Below are 23442 nucleotides of genomic sequence, written 5' to 3'. Positions count from 1 at the left end.
ATTTTTAGATCTTATGGGAACTACACTGTGATATGTGTGTCATCTTATAGCTTGACAAGGGTTGTGTTTCCAAGACTGTAAAATGCTTTTACAGTAAACTAAATTTATTACGTTTTCTTTACATGGGCTTGAAGCAATCAGCATATAAGTCATACTGACACTTTTGTGGTTTCAGTTTTATTTTGTGCAAAATAGTGAAAGATGTAAGTGTGAGAATAACAAAACAGCACTTTATGGGCACACAAACACATTAATAATGCCTTCAGTGGCATATACGCTCCATGATAGTGATTTACAAACTGTTGTCTCAGATGTACAGCTTATTACAATAGAGTCTGGTTATAAAGGAGTGTCATTCATAAGCCCTTTCTCATGACAGTTTCCTTAGTAAATCAGCAGGATGATGTCTCTGGGTCTGATGATTCTGTTGTTAGCTGTAAATGGGTGTGCACAGAGGTGCCTTTTTATTGTACATGGGTTGACCCTTTCGCTGTGCTTACCTAATGCTACATAAGCGAGACAAGGGCGCCATCTGGAGTTGGGCAATGGTAATTTCAAACTTCTATTGTGTCTGCATTGTAGTCTATATTCCATAGTCTTGGATCAACCTTCAGAATGACAGTTTTGCATTAAATTTACCATGTTTATATATAGAAGAATACAACTGAAGTACAATAATACACATACAGCATAGTAAATGCACAGCAGATAAATGGTGAGATGTCCAAAACGATCCCATCCATGAAGTGATCCAATGATGTTGATGGGGTTATATGGCCAAAATAACCGTCTCATCCATGGAGTGGGTGTGTTACCTGTCCCCTGCTGGTTTTGATTGATAGCCCTGCAATTAAAAAAGCAATTAACCTGCCATTAAAAAGGAAACGTAATTGTTCACTTGTTTTTCATTATAAATCTGCATGTGTCATATCATATACTAATTCATATACTCAATTTTAAGCACATTTTAAGTCTCAAGGGAAATACTGGCCTAATTTTGAAAGCTGTGTTTAGGGCCCTGTCAAACATGGCGATCAATTTCCCTGTTATCCTCATGAGATTTTGTCATTATTGCAGCCTGGAGTATTTGTCAGTGTAATAAAGGGTATATAATTTCATGATTAATAACTAGAGCATAAAAATATCTAATGCAATTACAGACACTGTCTTTTTCTTTCTCTTTGTCCAGAATTGCAGGTGTTCCTCCAATAAAATGTATACAATTCCAAGACTCCCCTGTTGCTCTTTATGAATAGCCTGTACTTCTCCATTGAAACATTAACATATTATATTACATGTGTTAAATCATGTTATATTACATTCATAGCAATTGATCAATAAACAGTACAACTTAAAATGCTGCTCAGTGGAGTACTGAATCATATGAACTGTGCACATGCCCAACAGATGGAGCTATTTGCTAATCACATCACACTTTGGCAGGTCACATAGTCTGGCTACTAGTATGAAAATGGCACCAGTTAACCATATGACAACATATCAGTGTCTCCAAAGAACAGCACTACTCCATTGTATTATATTTTAGTTATTTATAAGTAGTTTTAAGTGATGACCAATTAATCGGACAATTTATGCCTGTGATGGCAAAGCTGAATTTTCAGCAGCCATTACTCCAGAATGCCTGCCAGCCGGAGTGCCTATGATAGCCACCAGAGGGCACTCCTCCCTAGTCCTTTGCCATTCCATCATGAACTACAATTCCCATAAACCTTTGCCTGGACTCATTAGTGTGTGATTACAGTGGTGCTCAGAATTATTGGCTCCCTTGGTAAATATGATCAAAGATGACTGTAAAAATAAATCTGCATTGTTTATCCTTTTGATCTTTAATTCATAAAATTAGTAAAAATCTAACCTTTCACTGAAAGAAAAGAATTGAACGTTGGGGGAAAATCACATTATGAAAAAAAAAAAATTCTCCAAAACATGTTGGCCATAATTATTGGCACCCCTAGAATTTTTTATGAGTAAAATATCTCTGAAGTATATTCCCAGTCATATTTACATTTTTTTTTTTAGCACACCAGGGTGATCATAAACATGAAATTGTCCAGCCATGACTTCCTGTTCCACAGGAGTATAAACATGAGGAAACACAGAGGCAAAATTCCCTTAATCATTCATCACAATGAGTAAAACCAAAGAATATAGTTCTGATGTGCAGCAAAAGATTGCTGAGCTTCACAATATAGAAAGTAGCTGTAAGAAAACAGCTAAAGCATTGAAAATCCCCATTTCCACTATCAGGGCAATAATTAACAAGTTCCAATTAACTAAAGATGTTACAAATCTGACTGAAAGAGGACATGTGTCTAAATCGTCCTAATGTGCGGTGAGGAGGAGAGTTTGAGTGGCCAAAGACTCTCCAAGGATCACAGTTGGAGAATTGCAGAGATTAGTTATGTCTTGAGTCTCAGAAAGCGATAAAAAAATATCAAACAGCACCTACAGCCCCACAAGTTGCTCAGGAGGTTTTCAAGAAAAATCCTCTGCTCTCATCCAGAAACAATCTCCAACATATTCAGTTGTCAGACACGACTGGAACTTCAAACGGGACCGGCTTCTATGGTCAGATGAAACTAAAAAAAAGAGCTTTTTGGCAGCAAACCCACCAGATGGGTTTGGTGCACACATGGATAAAAAGTACCCCATGTCCACGGTTAAATATACTGCTGGATCTTTAATGTTGTGGGCCTATTTTTCTGCTGGAAGTCCTGGACATCTTGTTCAGATACACGGTATCATGGATTCTACCAAATATCAACAGATAAAAAATCAAAACCTGACCGCTTCTGCTAGAAATCCAATAATGAGCCATGGTTGGATCTTCCATCAGGAGAATGATCCAAAACAAACATCAAAACCAACACAAAAATGTGTCACTGAGCACAAAATGAAGCTTCTGCCATGGCCATCCCAGTCCCCCGACCTGAACCCTAAACATGGAGCTGGGAATCTGAAGGATCTGGAGAGATTCTGCATGAAGGAATGGTCTCTGATCTCTTGTCAGGTGTTCTCCAAACTCATCAGGCATTATAGAAGACGAATCAGAACTGTTTTCTTGGCAAAAGGAGGTTGCAAAAACTATTGAATAAAAGGGTGCCAATAATTGTGGCCAATGTGTTTTGGATATAAACATTTATTTCATAATGTGACTTTCCCCCCACTTTCTATTCTTTTTCTTCAATGAAAGGTTAGATTTTTACTCATTTTATGAATTAAAGATCAAAAGAATAAACAATGCAGATTTATTTTTACAGTCATCTTTGATCATATTTACCAAGGGTGCCAATAATTCTGAGCACCACTGTACATCCACCTGTGTGTCATTAGCTTGTTAATGCCTGTGTATGCCTTTTGTTTTCTGTCAGTCATTGTGAAGTCTTGTATGTTGTTACACCGCATTTCTGAGTGTTTTCCTAGTTTCCGGTGTCGTGGGTGTTTTTTTATTTTCTGCCCATATTCTGGATTACCCGGTTTGCCTGAGTTTTCTACCCTATTGCTTATTTGTATTGTTTGCTTGTGTGTTTGACCCTTTGCTCATTTGGATTGTCCCAATAAAGCTGCATTTGGATCTTCGACCCAAGACCCAAGTTTGTAATAGTGATCAGGGTTGCCAGGTTTTCACAACAAAACCCACCCAATTACTTCTCAAAACTAGCCCAAAGGCATTTGAGGGGGGTCCCACGGTAAAAATCGCGTTCCGGGGGGTAAAATTCACGTTTTTGGCGGGGCCCCCCTGGTAAAATTTGCATTCCAGGGACTAAATATCATGTTATTTTGGGTCGATTCAACCCACGGACATGAAAAACAACCCGCGGCAACAGTGTAAAAGTAGCCCAATTCCACGGGAAAACCGCTGACTTGACAACACTGATAGTGATGGGAGAAACAAAGCATTTCGAAGCCCTCAAAACGTCACACGCTGGTGACACCTGCTGGTCAGAAGGGTGTAAATACATCGTAAATTCAGCTCATGCATGAAAAACATTTTATAAACCGATTGCAAATGTTTATTGAAAGTGTAATCTATTAACAAATGATCTAATACCATTGAATATGAAGTGTCTGTATTACGTGATATTTTATTAAATTGTTGTTATTAAATTGATCTTGTTTTGTTTGTTTTATGGAGAGCTTGGTTAATCAGACCAATAAGAGACTATTACCAACAATTCTTCAAATAAATGTCAAAAAAATTTATAAAATCAAATCGATCCGAGATCAGGTATATATATATATATATATATATATATATATATATATATATTTATTGATACACGCTCCAAATCACTGGTTCAAAACAAAAGATTCACAAAGGTTTCAAGACTTCATGAAGCAGTTTTTCAAAAGCACCCATCACTAGTTTGTAATAGTGTGATACATTTTAAGGATTTTCCTTCATTGTATGAATCCTCTCCTACCTGTTTCTTCATCTGTATTTGTTTCCACAGCACAGTCTGAAGTGAGATTACCCACTCTTCCTCTCCAGATATCTTCCAGTTCTTCTTCCTCCTGCTGGAAGAGCCAGTGCCCTGGCTGAAGAAGCTCCTCCATGCCGATGTCTGGTTTCTCTGCACAGTCTACTCTTGTCTCTTTCACTGTATCACTGAAACACACTGCACAATCTCTCACACCACAGTTTATGATACGGCCACTCTTACGGGAGCCCTGGCCATTAGGGAACAAGTTTTCTGAGGAGTTTATCTTCATGTATTTAGATGTGTAGTATAAGTGGCCATTTAGGTCTTTTATTTTGGTGTAAACACTAAAGCAATTGTGACCACAGGATGAAGGACGACTGCATTGACTGACAGACGGGGAACTATTGACTACTGGAGGAGAGGCTTTGTGGTGGCTGGAGGAATCATGATCAGGTCCTTCATATTCAGCCAATGTGAAAACCCTCAAGACAGGTTCTGTGCTTTCATAAACTTGGTTCAATTGTTGGGTCTCGACCTCAGTTTCTTCTGTATCTTCCAAATCTTCCATATCTACCGGGTTTATTTCGGTTTGTTTCATATGAACCACTGGTTCCACCGCCAATTCTAATTGTGGCGTTCGAGTTGAGGGTAATGTTGGGTTGTTTGAGCCATCATAAATCTGTATAGGTTCAATCTCCTCTTTATTTTCCATGTCTGAGACACTGTTGTGAAAGCGCTTGGGAAGACTGAAGCTAAGAGTGGATCCTAGAGACAAATAAGAGCAGATGTTTTTAACTGGTCCACTTGAAGTCTTGACAACATTAGGCAAATTGTCTTCTGGAAAAGGATTGGATTTGTTATCAATGACAGAATCCACCGGTAACATGTTTTTTTTAATGAAAACCTGAAGATTGGAGTTTGATTGACTTTCTTTAACTCTCCGTTCTCCTTCTGGCCAAGTGTTACACCTCCGCCTGAAAATGCTTGAAGATTTGCCAGAACTTTCCGATCCTACATTGCCAAGCGTAGAGTTTCTTCTCTGCTCATCTTCCTTACTTCTAATTGGCTCTTTCATCTTGAACAAAGAGCTTGCCTTGAATCTGTTGTGATTGTAAACCATTCCTCCTTCAGCTGTGACGTTTTGCGAGAAGGAGGAGGGCGATTGAACTGAGGAGGAACCCAATGCAGAGGATGTCGTGTCCTGCACTTCTTTGTGTGGTGGGGATACGACCTCCAAGACTCGTCCTGCAGATCTGTAACTATCCGAGACGTGTAAATACGTGAACACCTGCCATAGAAAGATGAATGCAGAACTTTAGATAAGCTGAGATGCAAACAAACCCACGGCCAGTCGCAATGGCCCACACGCGTTCTGTAAACTGAAAATCGTATGGCTCTTGAATGCATACACACACAGCTGTGAGGGCAATAGCTGGAGCATGACTAATATGATTGCATGCCAACTTAATAAATCCTATATGGCATGTGCAGACTTCACAGGGCATTATTACAATACACACCACCAGGAGGCTTTTCAAAGCCATGCCATGGAAACTTAATCATGAGGTCATTGTTTTACCACATGGGACAGGATGTACAGAGCTTGGAGAATAATAAGCACATGCATGTCTGGTTTGTGTGCGAGCTTTGAGCTCGGTTTGGAATGTGTCTGAAGTTAACAACACAGTCTTACTTACTCTATGAGTGACTTCAGCTGTCACTTCATGCCGCAGGTGGTCGTCGCTTTGGTTTTGGCTTGTTTCTATATTGTCGTGTGCCGTATTTTGCGTCAAGTCTTGTTTGTAGCTTGGTAACTGAGGGCTTTGCACTTGATGCATAACTGATATCTCTGATAGGTTTTGTACCTGATCAGTGTCTGGTGATAACTGCAGATTAGATTGGTTGTTGACGAACTGCAGATTCTCTGTTAGGTGGTTGCAAAATGATGATTCAGTGTTACATGGGGACAAAATGCTGGATACTTTTTGTTTGCTTAGTGACTGGACTGGTTCTCCATGGTTTTGCAATTGTCCAAGATTTCCACTAGATGAATTTTGTTTGCTCTCTTTACTCATGGCTGATTCATTCAGCCATTTCACCTGAAGCATTTCTTGTGGCTGTTGCATTTGCATTGAGTTTTTGTCTTGTGATTGTTGTCTTTCCGTCTGAATGCTGCTTGTTGACTTTTCATGTATTTCATTATTGTTGGGTGACCATTGCTTTGTCACTTGGTTGATGCCTGAAGACTGGTCATCAAAGGTCAAAATGAGACAGATGCTAGAGCCTAGCGATGTCTTCGAAAGGCAGGACTCCTGACTAACAACACTGGACAAATCATGTCTCCCACTCTGTTGCTCGAAGTTGTTTTGAGATGACTGTGTTTCAGTAGCACTTCCTTTGATCTCTCTGTTTATAATGCACAGACTATCAGAAGGATGTTTGAAAGGAATAGCCTAAACAAGGAAAAAAAAAAGGTACAAAAATAATAGCATTTTAATTTTATTTAAAAGAAACACATTTTAATATATTTATTTAAAGTGATTAAATCATAATGTATTTATTTCTTTATTTAAAAGCATTAAATAAATGTTTATTTATTTAAAGTAAAAAAAATAGTTATGAATGAGAGAAAAAAATTAAATTATGATGTTTTCTAAAATGCATCATTCTGATTGGTCAATTGCAGCATTTTAGTAAAAGATTTTTTTTATTTATTTAGTAAACATTTATGTATTAAGCAGGATAATGTGCAGTCAGATGGCCATTATTGCAAAATAGACCCCTTCAGGGTGGTACAAGATCCTAATGGGGTTTATTTTGCCATAATGATCACATGACTATATATTATCCTTTACATATTTTAAAGGGTTAGTCTCCCAAAAAAGAAAATTCTGTCATTAATTACTCACCCTCATGTCGCTCTACACCCATAAGACCTTCGTTCATCTTCAGAACACAAATTAAGATATTTTTGATGAAATCCAATGGCTCAGTGAGGCCTCTATTGCCAGCAACTCAATTTACACTTTCAGATGCCCAGAAAGCTACTGAAAACATATTTAAAACAGTTCATGTGACTACAGTGGTTCAACCTTAATATTATAAAGCGACAAGAATACTTTTTGTACGCCAAAAAAAACGAAATAATGACTTTTCAACAATATCTATGGCAGATTTCAAAACACTGCTTCGAAGCTTTTCGAATCTTTTGTTTTGAATCAGTGGTTTGGAGCACCAAAGTCACCTGATTTCAGCAGTTTGGCAGTTTGACACGTGATCCGAAACACTGATCCAAAACAAAAGATTCGTAAAGCTTGTGTTTTGAAATCAGCCATCACTAAATATTGTTGAAAAGTCATTATTTTGTTTTTTTTTCACACAAAAAGTATTCTCGTTGCTTTATAATATTAAGGTTGAACCACTGTGGTCACATGAACTGATTTAAATATGTTTTTAGTAGCTTTCTGGGCACTGAAAGTGTAAAACTTAACTTGCTGGCAATAGACGCCTCACTGAGCCAACAGATTTCATCAAAAATATCTTAATTTGTGTTCCGAAGATGAACGAAGGTCTTACGGGTGTGGAACGACAAGAGGGTGAGTAATAAATGACATTATTTTCATTTTTGGGTGAACTAACCCTTTGATTAAAAATATGCTAATATTTTTAGCATAAAATTATGCTAATTTTAAATGATGTCAAAAAAAAAAAAAAAAACTAGAAACCTGCTGTTGAACAGGATCATTTGTTGACTCTGGTCTCCCTTCCTTGTTTCTTTTAAGCTGCTCTCTTTGAGCATGCCAGTTCACCTGGATCCATCCCAGCATGCTTTGCAACTCATCTGTTCTCTCCTTGATCTACAGACAGGAAGATTATAATCAAGAAAACATCATCATAACAAACATTCTGCAGATGGACGAAGCATATTTAGACAGTTGACATCACTTTTAGATGACCATGTGGCAACGGTGAGTAAATCAATCACACACTCACAATGTCTTTAAACTGACTCTCATCTTGCAAAAGCAAATGACCAGCTGCAGCCAGTTTGCTAAACTCATCCAGCTTTGTTTCAATGCAGAGATCAATCTCTGAAATTTCACTCTCTCTCCAAGCAGAGCTGCCAGCAAGGATACAGGATCTGGTGTTCTCTGTCCACGTACTACAGGACACATGAAGAGAGACTGTATGAAATTATCACTTTAGTCCTAAACTAATATAATATAACAAGTATCTCCTGCTAAAGTTGTTGACATTAAACATGAAATATTCACTATTATCAAAATCAGTCAGATGGTCTCTCTTACATCATGGCAAGATAGTTTTCAAAGTAGTCCTGAATCTGGTGAAACTTCTCCAGGCGGCATCTGTTCTCAGCCATGTTGCGGCCTACTTCCTCCCAAGCCTGCAGGATTGCCTGAACTTCTTCCCTGAGAGGGTCTCTCTCCTCTGGGGAAGGAACCTGTAGCTGACTGGCTAGTCTCTCCATCTCTCTCACCTCTGACTCAATGATATTATAATGAGCCTTTATGAGACGAAAAAAATTATTAATTAGAATGACAAACTGATTAAAAGTGTGGCATTTATACTCATTCAATCCATTTCAGTGTACTGTGGGAAACATTATAACCAACAAATCTCTTTTAAGGAACCTATAAATATTTTAATACTCTTTAATCTTAGCAACCTTTTAATACTTAAGAAACTGGGCCCATCTTTAACTGCTGCAGGCAAAGGTTAATTACTGCTCTGGTGTCATTCAAATAGCGATTAACATTTATTTAAATTCAATTAGTAAGTGTATTCTTTTCATTGTCTGACCTCTAGGTCATCCTGCTGCTCCTGTAGCCCCTCCAGACCACTGAGGTCAGAGTCACAAAGCACAGCCATATCTGTTTCTATGTCCAGGAGGTCCATACTGAGCTCAGCACAGCGGCAGAGGTGCTGGTTTATCCGCAGTGTTAGAGTGGATAGCTGAGGAAAGATGAATATGCTCTAAACTGATATGATTGAAGAAAAAAAACATGCAGTAGCCACAAAAAGTATTTGGACACTTTGTCTTTAAATGTCAGAATGTAATAATAGCAATTCATAAAATATCATACAAACTGGCATCTGTAAACAAATGATGCTAGACCTTTCCTATGAATTAACATTATTTTCTTATCCATTTATTATTTATATTATATTAGTATTTTACTCAAATGTTCCCAAAAAGTATTTTAAAGTAACTATTAATAGTTACTATAAAATACAGTTACTATAAAATAATTTGAACATGATTATATAATAATTTAACAATATTTAATATGTGTGTGTAATAATTTGTAATAATTTAATATAATGTTTAACACACACAAACTATATATTATAATGAACTATCATGTGATTGTTTAAATTATTAGGCCTATATATTACATATATTATATTCATTATTTTGTTGAAAATTTATAAAAATAATTTAATTAATTTAATTTAATTATATAAATATATATTATTTCTAACCCAAGCACCCTTCTGTCAATAAACCTTCTTTAAAATTGCCTCTTGGTTTGATATTTAATGATCTAATTCAATAACATTTATACATTTTACATTTGTCTTAAATTCCAGTAGTGCAAATATTAGTAGTGCAATACAAATCAGTGAAATATGGTGCATGACATTCATTTATATGTACAGTGCCCTCCACAAATATTGGCACCCTTAGTAAATATGAGCAAAGGCGGCTGTGAAAATAAATCTGCATTGTTTATGTTTTTGATCTTTCATTCAAAAAAATCACAAAATTCTAACCTTTCATTAAAGGAAAAGAATTGAAAATGGGTGGAAAAGCTCATTATGAAATAAATGTTTTTCTCTAGTTCATGTTGGCCACAATTATTGGCACCCAATTATTGCAATGTCCTTTTCCCAAGATAACAGCTCTGAGTCTTCTTCTATAATGCCTGATGAGTTTGGAGAACACCTGAGGAGAGATCAGAGACCATTCCTCCATACAGAATCTCTCCAGATCCTTCAGATTCCAGCTCCATGTTGGTGCTTCTTCTCTTCAGTTCACTCCACTCATTTTCTTTAGGGTTCAGATCAGGGAACTGGGATGGCAGAAGCTTCATTTTGTGCTCAGTGACACTTTTTTGTCTTGGTTTTGTTTGTTTTGGATCATTGTCCTGATGGAAGATCCAACCACTGCCCATTATTGGATTTCTAGCAGAAGTGGTCAGGTTTTGATTTTTTATCTGTTGGTATTTGATAGAATCCATGATGCCATGTATCTGAACAAGATGTCCAGGACCTCCAGCAGAAAAATAGGCTTACAGCATTAAAGATCCAGCAGCATATTTAACCGTGGGCATGGGATACTTTTTATCCATGTGTGCACCAAACCCATCTGGTGGGTTTGCTGCCAAAAAGCTATTTTTTTAGTTTCATCTGACCAGAAGCTGGTCCCATTTGAAGTTCCAGTCTTGTCTGACAACTGAATATGCTGGAGTTTGTTTTTGGATGAGCAAAGAAGGATTTTTCTTGAAACCCTCCCGAACAACTTGTGGGGATGTAGGTGCTGTTTGATAATTTTTTTAGGCTTTCTGAGACTCAAGACTCAACTAATTTCTGCAATTCTCCAGCTGTGATCCTTGGAGAGTCTTTGGCCACTCAAACTTTCCTCCTCACCGCACATTAGGACGATTTAGACACACGTCCTCTTCCAGGTGGATTTGTAACATCTTTAGTTGATTGAAACTTCTTAATTATTTCCCTGATGGGGGAAATGGGGATTTTCAATGCGTTAGCTTTTTTCTTATACCCATTTTCTATTTTGTGAAGCTCAACGATCTTTTGCTGCACATCAGAACTATATTATTTGTTTTTTTTCTCATTGTGATGAATGATTAAGGGGATTTGGCCTTTGTGTTTACACATATTTGTACTCCTGTGGAACAGGAAGTCATGGCTGCACAATTTCATGCTCCTAGTCACCCTGGTGTGTTAAAAAATGTAAATGTGAATGGGAATATACTTCAGAGATATTTTACTCAGAAGAATTTCTAGGGATGCCAATAATTGTGGCAAACATGTATTGGAGAAAAACATTTATTTCATAATGAGCTTTTTCCCCCATTTTCAATTCTTTTCCTTCAATGAAAGGTTAGAATTTTGTGAATTTTTTGAATGAAAGATCAAAAAGATAAACAATGCAGATTTATTTTCACAGCCGCCTTTGCTCATATTTACTAAGGGTGCCAATATTTGTGGAGGGCACCGTATATCTCTAATAAAAGGTAGATGTTAGACGTTGCTTTGTGAAACAAGCTTATATTTTACCGAGCTTTGTAGTTCATCAGTGGTCTGGTCCTGTTTCTGGGATCTTTCTTGGTCAGTTTGATGACTCAGAAGATCCAGTGACATTTCTGCATCCTCAGCCATTTGTTGCCTATTGACATCCTAAAGCAGATTCACAATGGTTTAAGTGTTCCTGTATTCACTACATTTTTTAAACTCATACACAGAAACACCATGTTTGAAATTGAGTATGCTACATTTTTTAAGTTCATGTTTTGGAATAATTACAGCATAAAATAATTACACTTAAAACTACTGTATAACAGAGGTTTCATACTTATGATGTTTGGTTTACCTGACTCTTTTTGTGATATCCGCTAGGATCCAGAAGTTCAAGGAACTTTTCAAGCATTCCTGAACTGCCGCCTTCTACGTTTTCCGGGAGATGGTTTGAAAGTGTGAGTTCTGATACCATCTGTGCGGCTTTATCTCCGGTTTGTTCTTTTTCCGCTGGTTCAGTCTCATTATTCTCTCCGTATTTCGTCTGCAGAGCATCCCAAAGGACCTCCACCTGGCTTAGGAGCTCCTCTATTTTGTGATCTTGTCTTTGCTTTGAGCAGTCAATCTCTTCATTCTTTATTCAATTTCCAAAAGGAAATGAAAAGAGATAAATGAGATCATTTATATTTAATGCATTGTTATGAAATATCTTGAAACTGTATTACCATTCCAGTGGATGTCGTCGACTCCTTCAACAGCTTACTGGATATAACACATTCTTGAGAGGAAACAGGGGTTGTTTGAGCCATCTGGCCCACACAGCTGGGAAAGCATTAACTGTTAATCAAACTTTACTCAACAACTGCATCTTGAAATCCATTGTATGAAATGACATCACACAATTACGGATCATTTACTTCATCAGTCATCCACACATTCATTGTGAAATAAAAAACTAATTGCACCTCTTCCTGTCCTGTTTTTCAGGGATATTGTCCAGCTTGGAACAGCTGCTCTCCGACAGTGAGCCTCGACTCCCTACAGAACATTCCTCAACTGGACTCCACATCCTATGGGCCCACAGGCCTTGAGAGCACTGCAGAAATAATGTATTTACATAAGGTAATTGTGACTTGAAATTATATTTAAAATGGGTTAAACTTCATCTCACAATTTTATTATTATTATTTTTTTTAATCTGAGGCAGAAACAGGCCTCTATATAAATCACATGAGTACTCATAGGAAAGCGAATTTCATTGGGTTTGAGGATTCAGTTATGGTTTTGATCAAGGTCATTTACATTCTCTTACCAATAATTCTCAAGCATAATTTGAACTTGCACTTTTTTCTGACTTCGCAACTAAAAACTAAAGTAATATCATTGTCTAGAAGTTTGTCTGTCAAGTGAGATAAGTTTAAAGGTGCCCTAGAGGTGCCTTTTCAAAAGATGTAATATAAGTCTAAGGTGTCCCCTGAACGTGTCTGTGAAGTTTCAGCTCAAAATACCCCATAGATTTTTTTTAATTAATTTTTTTAACTGCCTATTTTGAGCCATTATTACATATGCACCGATTAAGCGTGCGGCCCCTTTAAATCTCCCGCTCCCCCGCCCCCGCGAGCTCTCAACTGCCTTAAACAGCAAACACAAAGTTCACACAGCTAATGTAACCCTCAAAATAGATCTTTACAAAGTGTTCATTAGGCATACATCGATTTCTGTGAGTATAGTATTTATTTGGATGTTTACATTTGTTTATGAATGAGTTTGAGGCTGTGCTCCGTGGCTAACGGCTAATGCTACACTGTTGGAGAGATTTATAAAGAATGAAGTTGTGTTTATGAATTATACAGACTGCAAGTGTTTAAAAATGAAAATAGCGACGGCTCTCTTGTCTCCGTGGATACAGTAATAAACGATGGTAACTGTAACCACATTTAACAGTACATTAGCAACATGCTAAAAAAACATTTAGAAAGACAATTTACAAATATCACTAAAAATATCATGTTATTAATGATCATGTCAGTTATTATTGCTCCATCTGCCATTTTTCGCTATTGTTCTTGCTTGCTTACCTAGTCTGATGATTCAGCTGTGCACATCCAGACGTTAATACTGGCTGCCCTTGTGTAATGCCTCCTCATGGTCTGGCATATGCAAATATTGGGGGCGTACACCCCAACTGTTACGTAACAGTCGGTGTTATGTTGAGATTCGCCTGTTCTTCGGAGGTCATTTAAACAAATGAGATTTATATAAGAAGGAGGAAACAGTGGAGTTTGAGACTCACTGTATGTCATTTCCATGTACTGAACTCTTGTTATTTAACTATGTCGACGTAAATTCAATTTTTGAATCTAGGGCACCTTTAAAGCCTCACTGTAAATGATTGTCTCACCGAACAGAAATTTCAAACCAATGAACTTTTCTATGTGGTCATGACTGGTCATTTATAATCACATGCTAGCATATGTTTTTGGAGGCAGTGCAGCTAACCTCAAATCCTCGGAGACGGTTTTGCTCCTCTTTGACGTCTTTTCCCATTATGCTGTGACCCTCATTTCTAGCAAAGCTCTGTGAGTCAGGGCATGTGGTAAGAGGTTCAGCGGGTAAAGTTGACGGGCGTTTGGAAGACACATCTGTCTTCTGGTTCCTGTAGAAGTGGAACAAAACGTTTACCTCTAATGGCACCACTGAGGCATCGTTACTCTTCAAACATTTCAAGCATATCATGATATTTCATCATTTTAGACCATATAAGTCAGTAGACCTTAAGTCTTTAATGCTAACAAATTGCAGATTGAAAATATAAAAATATCCACAGATCACTAATATCATATCTCTGCTGGTTATGTAACGCTGGACGAAATTTTGCAGCAATTGTTTTGGTTTGGGGAGATATTACTGTTGGCAGGATATGCAAGCAATGATGTCACCTCCCTCTTGTCTGGTTAGCTCATAGTTTCAGGAAAGGTGTGTTTGCAGAGCTAGTGATATAGGACTTGTTGAAAAGGAATGTAACCAGCTCTTGGCTGCATTTCAAAAAATAGATAATGTCTGCAAGAACAGCTTCTTTTTTTTCAAAAAGACAGATCTAAATGAATATGTTGTGATAATTTTGCCACAGACATTTTAGAAGCCCATAAAATTGCTTGATAAGCACAATTTGTCCTGCCTTCATTTACTTAATGGCGAATAACAATCAATTGGTGTATAGCGTCACTTACAGTATTAGTGCAATCAACATGGCAATATACACTGCCCGGCCAAAAAAAAAGCCGCTTTTTGGATTTTAATTGGCAGTTACTTAAGAGTCTACGACTGGATCATTATTGATGTGATCATTATGTTTCTAGCATGTTATATGTTTGGGAACAGTTCTTTTAACCCTAATTGATGAAGTGTGTAGCTTTTCATTTCTTACACAACCATGTAGGAAGACACATCATGGCCATATTCCAGGATGACAAAGCCAAGATTGATCAGGCTCAAACTGTGAAATAATGGTTGGTTGGGAGTGAGCATGAAGAATCATTTTCACACATAAATTGGCACCTCTGAGTCCAGACCTTAAATTCATTGAAAGTCTTTGGGATGTGCTGGAGAAGACTTTACAGAGTGCTCACCTCTTGCATTGTCAATATAAGATCTTGACCAAAAATTTATGCACCGCTTGATGGAAATAAATGTTATTTTTGGTTAAGATCTTGTATTGACAATGCAAGAGCTGAGCACTTTCTACTCCAGCACTTCATGCTCCTTCCCAAACATTCTTTCACAATTCGAGCCTGATGAATCTTGGCTTTGTCATCCTGGAATATGACCATGATACATCTTCCTACATGGTTGTTTAAGAAATGAGAAGCTAAAGAATATTCCCAAACAAATAACATGCTAGAAACATGATAGCCTAATCATAGCAATGATGATCCAGTCATATACTGATAAGTATTTACCTATTTCAATTCAAACAGTGACTTTTTTATTTTTTATTTTTTTGGCTGGGCAGTGTTTATATATATATTGGCTTGGCTGCTGTGGGTTAATATGTATTATTATTTAACATAGACCTTAGTCAGGCTAGCACCATATTTAATTTTTGACAGGAATAAAAACGAGGCTGTAAGGAATAGAATCAAGTGCCATCTATGGATTGTGCCTTTCCGAAAGAAAACTTTCAGTAGACCTCGTTTTCATCTGTGTTCAATTCAATAAGAGGCTTGTCCAGTCCTCCCTTGTTTCATCATTTTTCCAGTTATTCATATTCACATATATATTTCTGTCATGACAACTCTCTCTAGTGTTTTACATGATAATGGATATGACAATGTTAATATGTTTGGTTTTGGTGGAATAGATCTGCTACGCTACTGCTGTTGCTGCTGAGCAAGTACGAGACTTGCTTCTGCCAATACATACACAGCACGCTGCTGTGAGCAAGTAAGACATGCTGCTGCTGTACAAAATAGCACACATGAATTACCCAAAGAAGATCTAGACAGGTGGAACTGGGGAAGGTGGAGGGTTTCTGAAAGCATGCTGCAAACTGCTATGCAGAAGCTTGAGCAGCAAGCTCATTGGCTGCTGATACAGCAGAATCCAATCAGCTGTGCCCTATAGAGAATGATGTGACAGCAAGCAGACTGAGTTAAGGACTTATCAACCTGTGCCATCTAGAGTTTCATGACAGAAGTTTGTAGTTTAAAATTACAAATTGTTTGTTTCTAAGGCCACTGGAAGTATGTGATTTGTGAAGTATTGTAAATTTAGAAAAAAAAAAAAATTGTGCAAACATGAATAATTATTTCTGTGAAAACATTTGTAGATTTGAAAAAAGTATGTGATTTCTAGTATTCATTTGAACAAAAATCTGTATAGTACATGTCATCAATACTTTTGTTCCTTTTCCTAGAATAGAAAGAATTTTAGGAAAAATGTAATTAAAATGGAGTTTAATAAAATGTTATAAATGTGCTAAAAGTGAATTTTCAAAAGCCTCAAATCTAACAGGCGCAAACTAAAATCCACAAAACTCTAATTTTGATTTTTTTGGGGGTTATATGTAGTTTATTTTACTCTGCTTTGTTGTTTTAAACTTTCTGTGTTTGTCTGAATTAGTTGCTTTAATAGTGAGATTTATGACAAATATTCAGACAGTTATTTTTGATCAGTTCTTTCCTCTCTGCTCAGGCACATTCCTCCAGATGCGTTTTCACAGAGTACCTGTCTCTCATCATATCTTCATACCATACATATGAGCTATTCCTCACATCTGCACCAGTACTGAGACTAAATCTTCTGCTTCTATAGCCTTTGTTCATCGATAACCACCTTTTCTTTCTCTTCCAGTCTGTCATTCATTTCCTCTGTCTCTGCTCTTTAACACTTTCAGAAGTCATACTATTGAGCAGAGGTCACGCTCCAATCTGAGTTTCCATAACGGTGTAAGTATTTGTGGAATTCTGTGTCTAAAGCTGTTGACTGTTCTGTGATAAGAGCCATGATCCAATCAATGTGATATTTTGTAAATGAGAAGGGTGACGTTAGCTTAGCCACTAATTACAGCTTCCTTTAATGGTATTGGCAACGTTTTAAACCAGACGTGCATGGTTTAATAGAAACATTTTCTAAAAATCATTTAGTAAGTATTGCTGGCAAAACGATATTTTTGTAAGCTCTAAGTGATATTTGTCCTGCTGGATACTTATAACAGAATCACACTTTAAAAAGATTGCATAAAACTGCCAAAGGCTTAAACCAAGGACCAACATGTTATTAAGTTCGAAACCAAATACATAGCAATTGCGTCAAGACAACATCTACCATTCATGATCTAAGACTCTGCAATAGGTCAATATCAAAAGAAAAGACCATAACATTACATCACTAAACCACATGTCAGCTCAACTTCTGGTTGTTGACAATTATGGATTCCATTTTAGCATGATGTCATGTACTATTCCAAGCCTTAAATATGACCTCACTGCTCCAAAGTACTTTATTTACTATTGTTTTTTTGTTCACAGGAGGACAATGGGAGCAAGGAGACTTTCGTTTACCGGAGAAACTCCTGGAGAAGTGCCCAGTTCTCCTTAACCTCGGCCTGTTTGCATGTAACTCTTCTGGCCAGGGTTGGGTGGAGAGTTGACAGGCGAGACGCAGACTCATTCAGCATCTGGAAAGAGAGTTGTCCAGGGAGGGGTGGGGTCATGGAAGGAAATGACATCATTCATTTGGAGTTCATATGCTACAGTCCAGATAAAAAAAACTTGTGCGTGAGACTTAATACAACGGACTACTATTTGGTTGAGTGAGAAATCATACTTAAAAAAAACAAAGTGACTGAGTCAGGTTCATATGTTTTCATGTTCTCAAATTCAGGCTTACACAAGAAGACAGTATTTCCTCTAATGAGACCATGGATTGACTTACATTGATTTGACAGGCAATTTCTCTGGTCTCTTTGTCGCTTTTTTGGATCTCGCCTGCCAATACACGGTTCCTCTGCAACGAAATTCATTCTGGATCAGTACTTGTATCATTTATAAAGACAGTTTGAGGTCTTCTCTAAATGCCAAAGCTAATCAACACTTGTTTTCTCAACCTTCCAATTAATGCTGCCGATGATGCTGTCAGCTTGTTGGTAAAACGATGAGACATCTAGAGCCAACATGAGATCTTGATGATAGTCCCTCAGGAGCGACCTTAGCTTCAGCCACCTGCAGAGAAACTAACAGTTTGTATCACTAACAAAAGTGCAATAATTCTCTACGCTCCACAGTGCCAGGAAATCTTACGATTTGTCAACGTGGTCCCCCGGGCTTTGTCTTGTTCTAAACATTTCCAATCCTAAATCTACAGCATCTGACGTGTTCTGATGAGGTCTTTCTGGTTCCTCCTGGCACAGGAGATGCATTAAGCGTTCATGAGGTAATGGTTCAACAAGACACGTTAATAAACAAAACAGAAACATTTTTACAACGCATTTAACCTGCATCAAGTCCAGACTTGTTGTCAGTTGGATGAGAGAGTTCTCGATGTCCTTGAGGTCTCTCCTTTGGCTGTGAGCCGCATCCTCTGGTTGATCACGTGGGAAACCTGGCACAGTGTAATCGTAATGAAGGTTCCTTATCTTCCTTCCTTTAGTCCATGGATCAGTCTGTAAAGATATATAGCCACAGTCTGTAAAGATATATAACGTGCTAATAAACAGCCGTATCGCACGGCTACGAGGGTGATATTGCATTTATACAACAATTTGATGGCACAAGTGTGTAAATAAATAAGAACAACAACGGATCGTCTTTAAAAATCCTCTTTTGTGAGGAACTACTTCCTTCCGCCATGGATTCTAATCTCACTTTGATAGTTGAGCCTAAGTCTCCGTTACTAATTCTAAAATGTCACTTTAGAACTAGTAACGAAGGAACGTTGAGTCGCTTAATTGAAACTCACTGTAATATGTAGAGTATTATGAGCAAGAGATCGCAAAAGCTAGTGTATTACATGCATCTAGCTGATATTCTTCAGGTCAAATATAGCCTATTCATAATAACAAAATCAGTTTGAATGTCCGCTGAGAAAAGCAATATCTTTATCCTTTTAACATTTAAGACATTCCCATGATAGCGCTAGTCAATGCATTTGTCAATGTGTCTTAAGAGATGTTTAAAGTAAAAACAACGTCCTTGTTTCCTTGTTTCAGTCCATTTCAATATAAAAGTTTTTCGACTGACTGACTCACTCATAAAGACAGTCTTTGCTGCCATCTAATGGCGTATTAATGTAACTTTCACTGAAGTCGAGATCACTAACGGACTCAATTTCTCAATACCAAAAATACAGCATGTTATTTATATAAATTATTTATTGAACAATAATTTTTAAATTAACAACAATAGCCATTATAACAGTATAAGAAGTAAAATAGCCCAAATCTATTAGCTCTGGAACAAGTAATATTAATAAGACCAAAGATTGCCCGTTTGATATACCCAAAACAAAGTATACCTCATGTTTAAACACTATCTACATAATAAGAGCCAGTGGAAAATTCCTGAAGGACTTGCCGAGATGAAGTTGTTCTCTGCGGGTACATAAGTGCTGAACGACGGCCTGGAGCTCACATCTACGAAAGCGCCTGAACAATTATTTCAAATAGGCACTAATAAATCGCATATCTGAGGTCTAAACAACTATATTCTTGCCTAAAACTTAAAACTACATTCCGTTACAAAATAACAGTAGTATCTATAAAAATATGGTGGGTTTGTTAATTTGTTCGCCATGACAATCGCTGTGAGAAGGCTGACTGCGGAGTGATTCAAACGGTGAAACGGTTCCCGCGGCGATACTGGTAGAATATCGCATGACTGGAAAGACCTCTCAGCCAATCAGATTCGAGAACCAGAAAGAACTGTTGTATAAATAATAATGATGTCCAACCAGTTATGGTTTTCATCTGCAGAGTAAAAATAAATAGATATTTCTCTCTAATGTATTGTGAAATTTAATAGCAATTTCTGAGTGAAAGTTGTTTAGACATCAATAATTTTTCAGTCTATGCTCTTCGCCAATGACCTCACGCTATTGTCCAACAGACTATTTCTCATTTTGTAAATCTCCCAAGATGTCTTACATCATTCTGTGTTGCTCCAACTAATTCGGCTTGCACACCAAGTTCTGGTTCTTTTGTTGTTTCTAAGCTGTTAGGCAGTAAAATCATGTTTGTTTGGGTACATGAAGTACAGATTAAAGACCGAACTGATTCAAAAAGATTGCTCACAAAATGATATGCCAAGACATTTTCTTCAGAGGTATCATATATCTCCACAGCAAACACCTCATATTTATGCACCTGTGTTTAGGACACCAGGGGGATTTTTATGATGTATTTTAGAGTTTAAAACACATTAATAGCAGGATCTGAGTCTGTTGGCCCACCAACAATACATGAGCCTGCAGCAAGGTGTGGTACTTCCAAATAATGATCTCATCTCTTAGCCATGGTGCTTTATGTTGCAGATCTTGCATTGCTAAACTTGTCTTTTGCACCACTGCGATGACTGCATCCTCAGCACATGGTGTTAAAATTCTTTAACAGTGGGCAAACCACTCCTTTTGCCCTTTAACATTTATAGTGTGGCTTTACCACTTAAACATAAACAGGAATTGTGCATAAGTTGTGGAATACTGTAACATCATTTGCCATTTATTTAACCACAAAGTGCATCAGAACTAATAGTTTAAACATTATTTGGCATCATTAATGCAGTTGTGCCATGTTTGATCATCAGTTTAATCTCAGATCCTTCTCTCTGCGTTCCAGTTTGGAACTACTTCCCATTTTTGGTGGAAATTACCAGTTCATCTCGGCTGTGGGCTTGTGTAATGAGGGGCCTGACTATGACCTCATCTCAATGAGCACAGTGTGCAAAACTGTAATAATCCACGCAGTTTTCTTCTTCTTTTTTCTTCCTCTCACAATAAGACAATGTGTTCTTGTTGTACTCAATTGTGCATGCTATGAGAAGCTGCATTTCTAGTTTTGCAGTGGGAAACTCCTCACAGACATTTGTGGAGAGAGTGCATGGGCAGGCGGCAACTGTAACTATTTAACAAACAGCTCATAAAAAAAAGCGAGAGACTGAAAGAATAACAAATATGAAGCTGGAGTGGGTGCTGTTGGTTTGTGATGCCTGTGAAAAATATGTTCAGATGCCAACTATCTAAAATATTTTCATTTGAAAAGCATGCAAATGCTGTTCTGGTTTTTATGATTATGATCTTATGATCCAGCAGATGTGGACTTTGGTTTATTTTTGTTTGTGTCTAAAATTGCATTTAGTGAGGTGAAAATATTAAAGAGTTATATATAGGATCTATTAAAATATGTAATATTATATACATAATCAGTACTATTATATATGGTGCAGTATAGATAGATAGATAGATAGATAGATAGATAGATAGATAGATAGATAGATAGATAGATAGATAGAATAAAATTGCAAATAAAATTTAAATATTAATGTATATTTCCCAATTTAATATTTGGAATGACACTTGTTGAATAAATTTATAAATATTAATTATAATTGTAAAAGATACAATTGTATAATATATGTAATTGCATAATTATATTTAAATATAATAATTATATAATAAAAGCTTATCAATATATAATAAAAAATATATATAATAAATATATAACAAAATATATAATAAAAACCAATTAAAATAATATTAAAAATAAATTTAAATATTAATATATATTTTAAATATTAATATATATTAATATAAAAATATAATATAATAAAAAGTAATTAAAATAAAAATACAAATAAATTTCAAATACCGTTTGTCTAAGTGCAAATAATTTCAAGCTACGGAACATAATGTCCAACAAATGAAAACAATGCATTCTTGCTCACCTCCAGCTGTTCACCGGACTTGTCACTCAGTCTTTCCTCAACTAGAAACAGCTTTTCAGTAGAAGTACTTGGCTTGTTCATCTCATAGCTTGTCACGTTAAAGTCAGTGACATGGCAGTTGATCTGGCTTTCAGCGTTTGCACACATAGCAATCTTCCTGATAGATCTGGAAGAAGTTGAAGGGGACACAGAATCCCTGTCATCTTCCTCTTTAATATCATCTGATAGTCCCTCCACTGGTGTAGATGTGGACACTCTCTCCTGATGGAAAGGAGAATTGTCATTATTTGAGTCATTTCTCAGTTCACAGCAGTCCAGACCCGGTACAGGAAGGATGATGCCCACATAATCCAAACATTTTGTCTCGGAGGGGACAGATAACTTAGTCCCGATAGTGAAAGGCTGGATCCTCTTCATTGCTCTTCTTGCTTTAATCATCTGAATGAGGAGCAAATGACCATAAAACAATAAAACATCATTCTCATTGTTTAAAAGAATCCTGGTACGTCTGATAAATTTCAACCGAGTCAGTTAACAGTCATTTAAGCTAAAATGGTCCCGTCTGAATTGTTCTGAGACACTGCAGAGAGACTTTTGAGATGCAGACTGCAGGAACTGTGGAGAACGTGACTCTTGCAAAGCCTCACTTCTGCACAGACTATGAGAAAGCGAGAGGGGGGGTGAGGGAGGAGAGGAGTAGGGGAGAGTTTAGTAGAAACAGGGTGAGGTCATCACACTCAGTCACGGCCCCATTTGGAGGGAGAGAGGGCTGTAAACCCAAGCTGTAAAAGCTTCCTCCCAAAATAAGAAGTTGTGGGAAGATAAGAGTCAGAAACACAAAGTCGAGCCCCCTCTGAGGCCTTGCTTCTCAACAATGATGTCATTTATTTTTCTTCAGCTGTTCCCTTTCACTTTCTTTTTTTTTTTCATGCAGTCAGATTTAATGCAGCATACAATTCACATAACCCTTTATGTTACAAAATATGCACCATTTTGTTCATCTAAAGACATATGCGCTTGGATACTTCCTGCAACTAAATAAACAGATAAATAGGTGTGTAGATGCAGGAGGCTGTAAGTGGTTTAGACGGTGGTAGTCTCATACTATTATCTAAATGTTTACAGAGGAGCAACAGGGGAAAACATTGCACATTCTGGCTGTGGCCCTCATCTGATTCAAACCAGGTGTTTGGTGCAATGTGCTGGAACAAGCTACTGTATAGCACTTGACTGTAGGATCGGTCTTATCTCAAAATGCTGATAGTCCTGACACTTTATTT

General features: G+C 37.1%; 1 protein-coding gene across 3 annotated transcripts; it reads right to left on the bottom strand.

Moving 5' to 3' along the window:
- Positions 1-155: 155 nt before the first annotated feature.
- si:dkey-238i5.2 lies at positions 156-22853 on the bottom strand. 3 transcript variants are annotated; one of them, XM_048173443.1, is made up of 18 exons: positions 22163-22852; positions 18721-18888; positions 18527-18627; positions 18334-18448; positions 18162-18233; positions 17789-17904; positions 14226-14382; positions 12692-12822; positions 12452-12548; positions 12082-12360; positions 11769-11888; positions 9267-9419; positions 8753-8970; positions 8439-8607; positions 8171-8302; positions 6143-6898; positions 4446-5733; positions 156-844 (listed from the first exon to the last, which is right to left on the bottom strand). In XM_048173443.1, the coding sequence occupies exons 1-18, from the start codon at positions 22598-22600 to the stop codon at positions 792-794; spliced, it is 4563 nt and encodes a 1520-aa protein (XP_048029400.1). In that variant the 5' UTR covers positions 22601-22852; the 3' UTR covers positions 156-791. The 3 variants fall into 3 exon arrangements, with proteins under 3 accessions (XP_048029400.1, XP_048029399.1, XP_048029401.1); XM_048173442.1 differs by having other exon boundaries at positions 18527-18888; positions 22163-22853; XM_048173444.1 differs by lacking the exon at positions 22163-22852 and having other exon boundaries at positions 18527-18617; positions 18721-18857.
- Positions 22854-23442: the final 589 nt, after the last annotated feature.

Source organism: Megalobrama amblycephala, linkage group LG21 (assembly GCF_018812025.1).
Source record: "Megalobrama amblycephala isolate DHTTF-2021 linkage group LG21, ASM1881202v1, whole genome shotgun sequence".
Taxonomy (NCBI): Eukaryota; Metazoa; Chordata; class Actinopteri; order Cypriniformes; family Xenocyprididae; genus Megalobrama; species Megalobrama amblycephala.
Note: the sequence above shows the minus strand (reverse complement) of the source record. Positions and strands in the feature narration are given on the sequence as shown.

Coding starts and splice junctions, on each gene's coding strand:
- si:dkey-238i5.2 (XM_048173442.1), bottom strand. CDS start 22,600: ATGATTAAAGCAAGAAGAGCAATGAAGAGGATCCAGCCTTTCACTATC. Junction 11,889..12,081: donor GATATCACAAAAAGAGTCAG/GTAAACCAAACA, acceptor AATCTGCTTTAG/GATGTCAATAGGCAACAAAT. Junction 9,420..11,768: donor CTGATGAACTACAAAGCTCG/GTAAAATATAAG, acceptor ATCTTTCCTCAG/CTATCCACTCTAACACTGCG.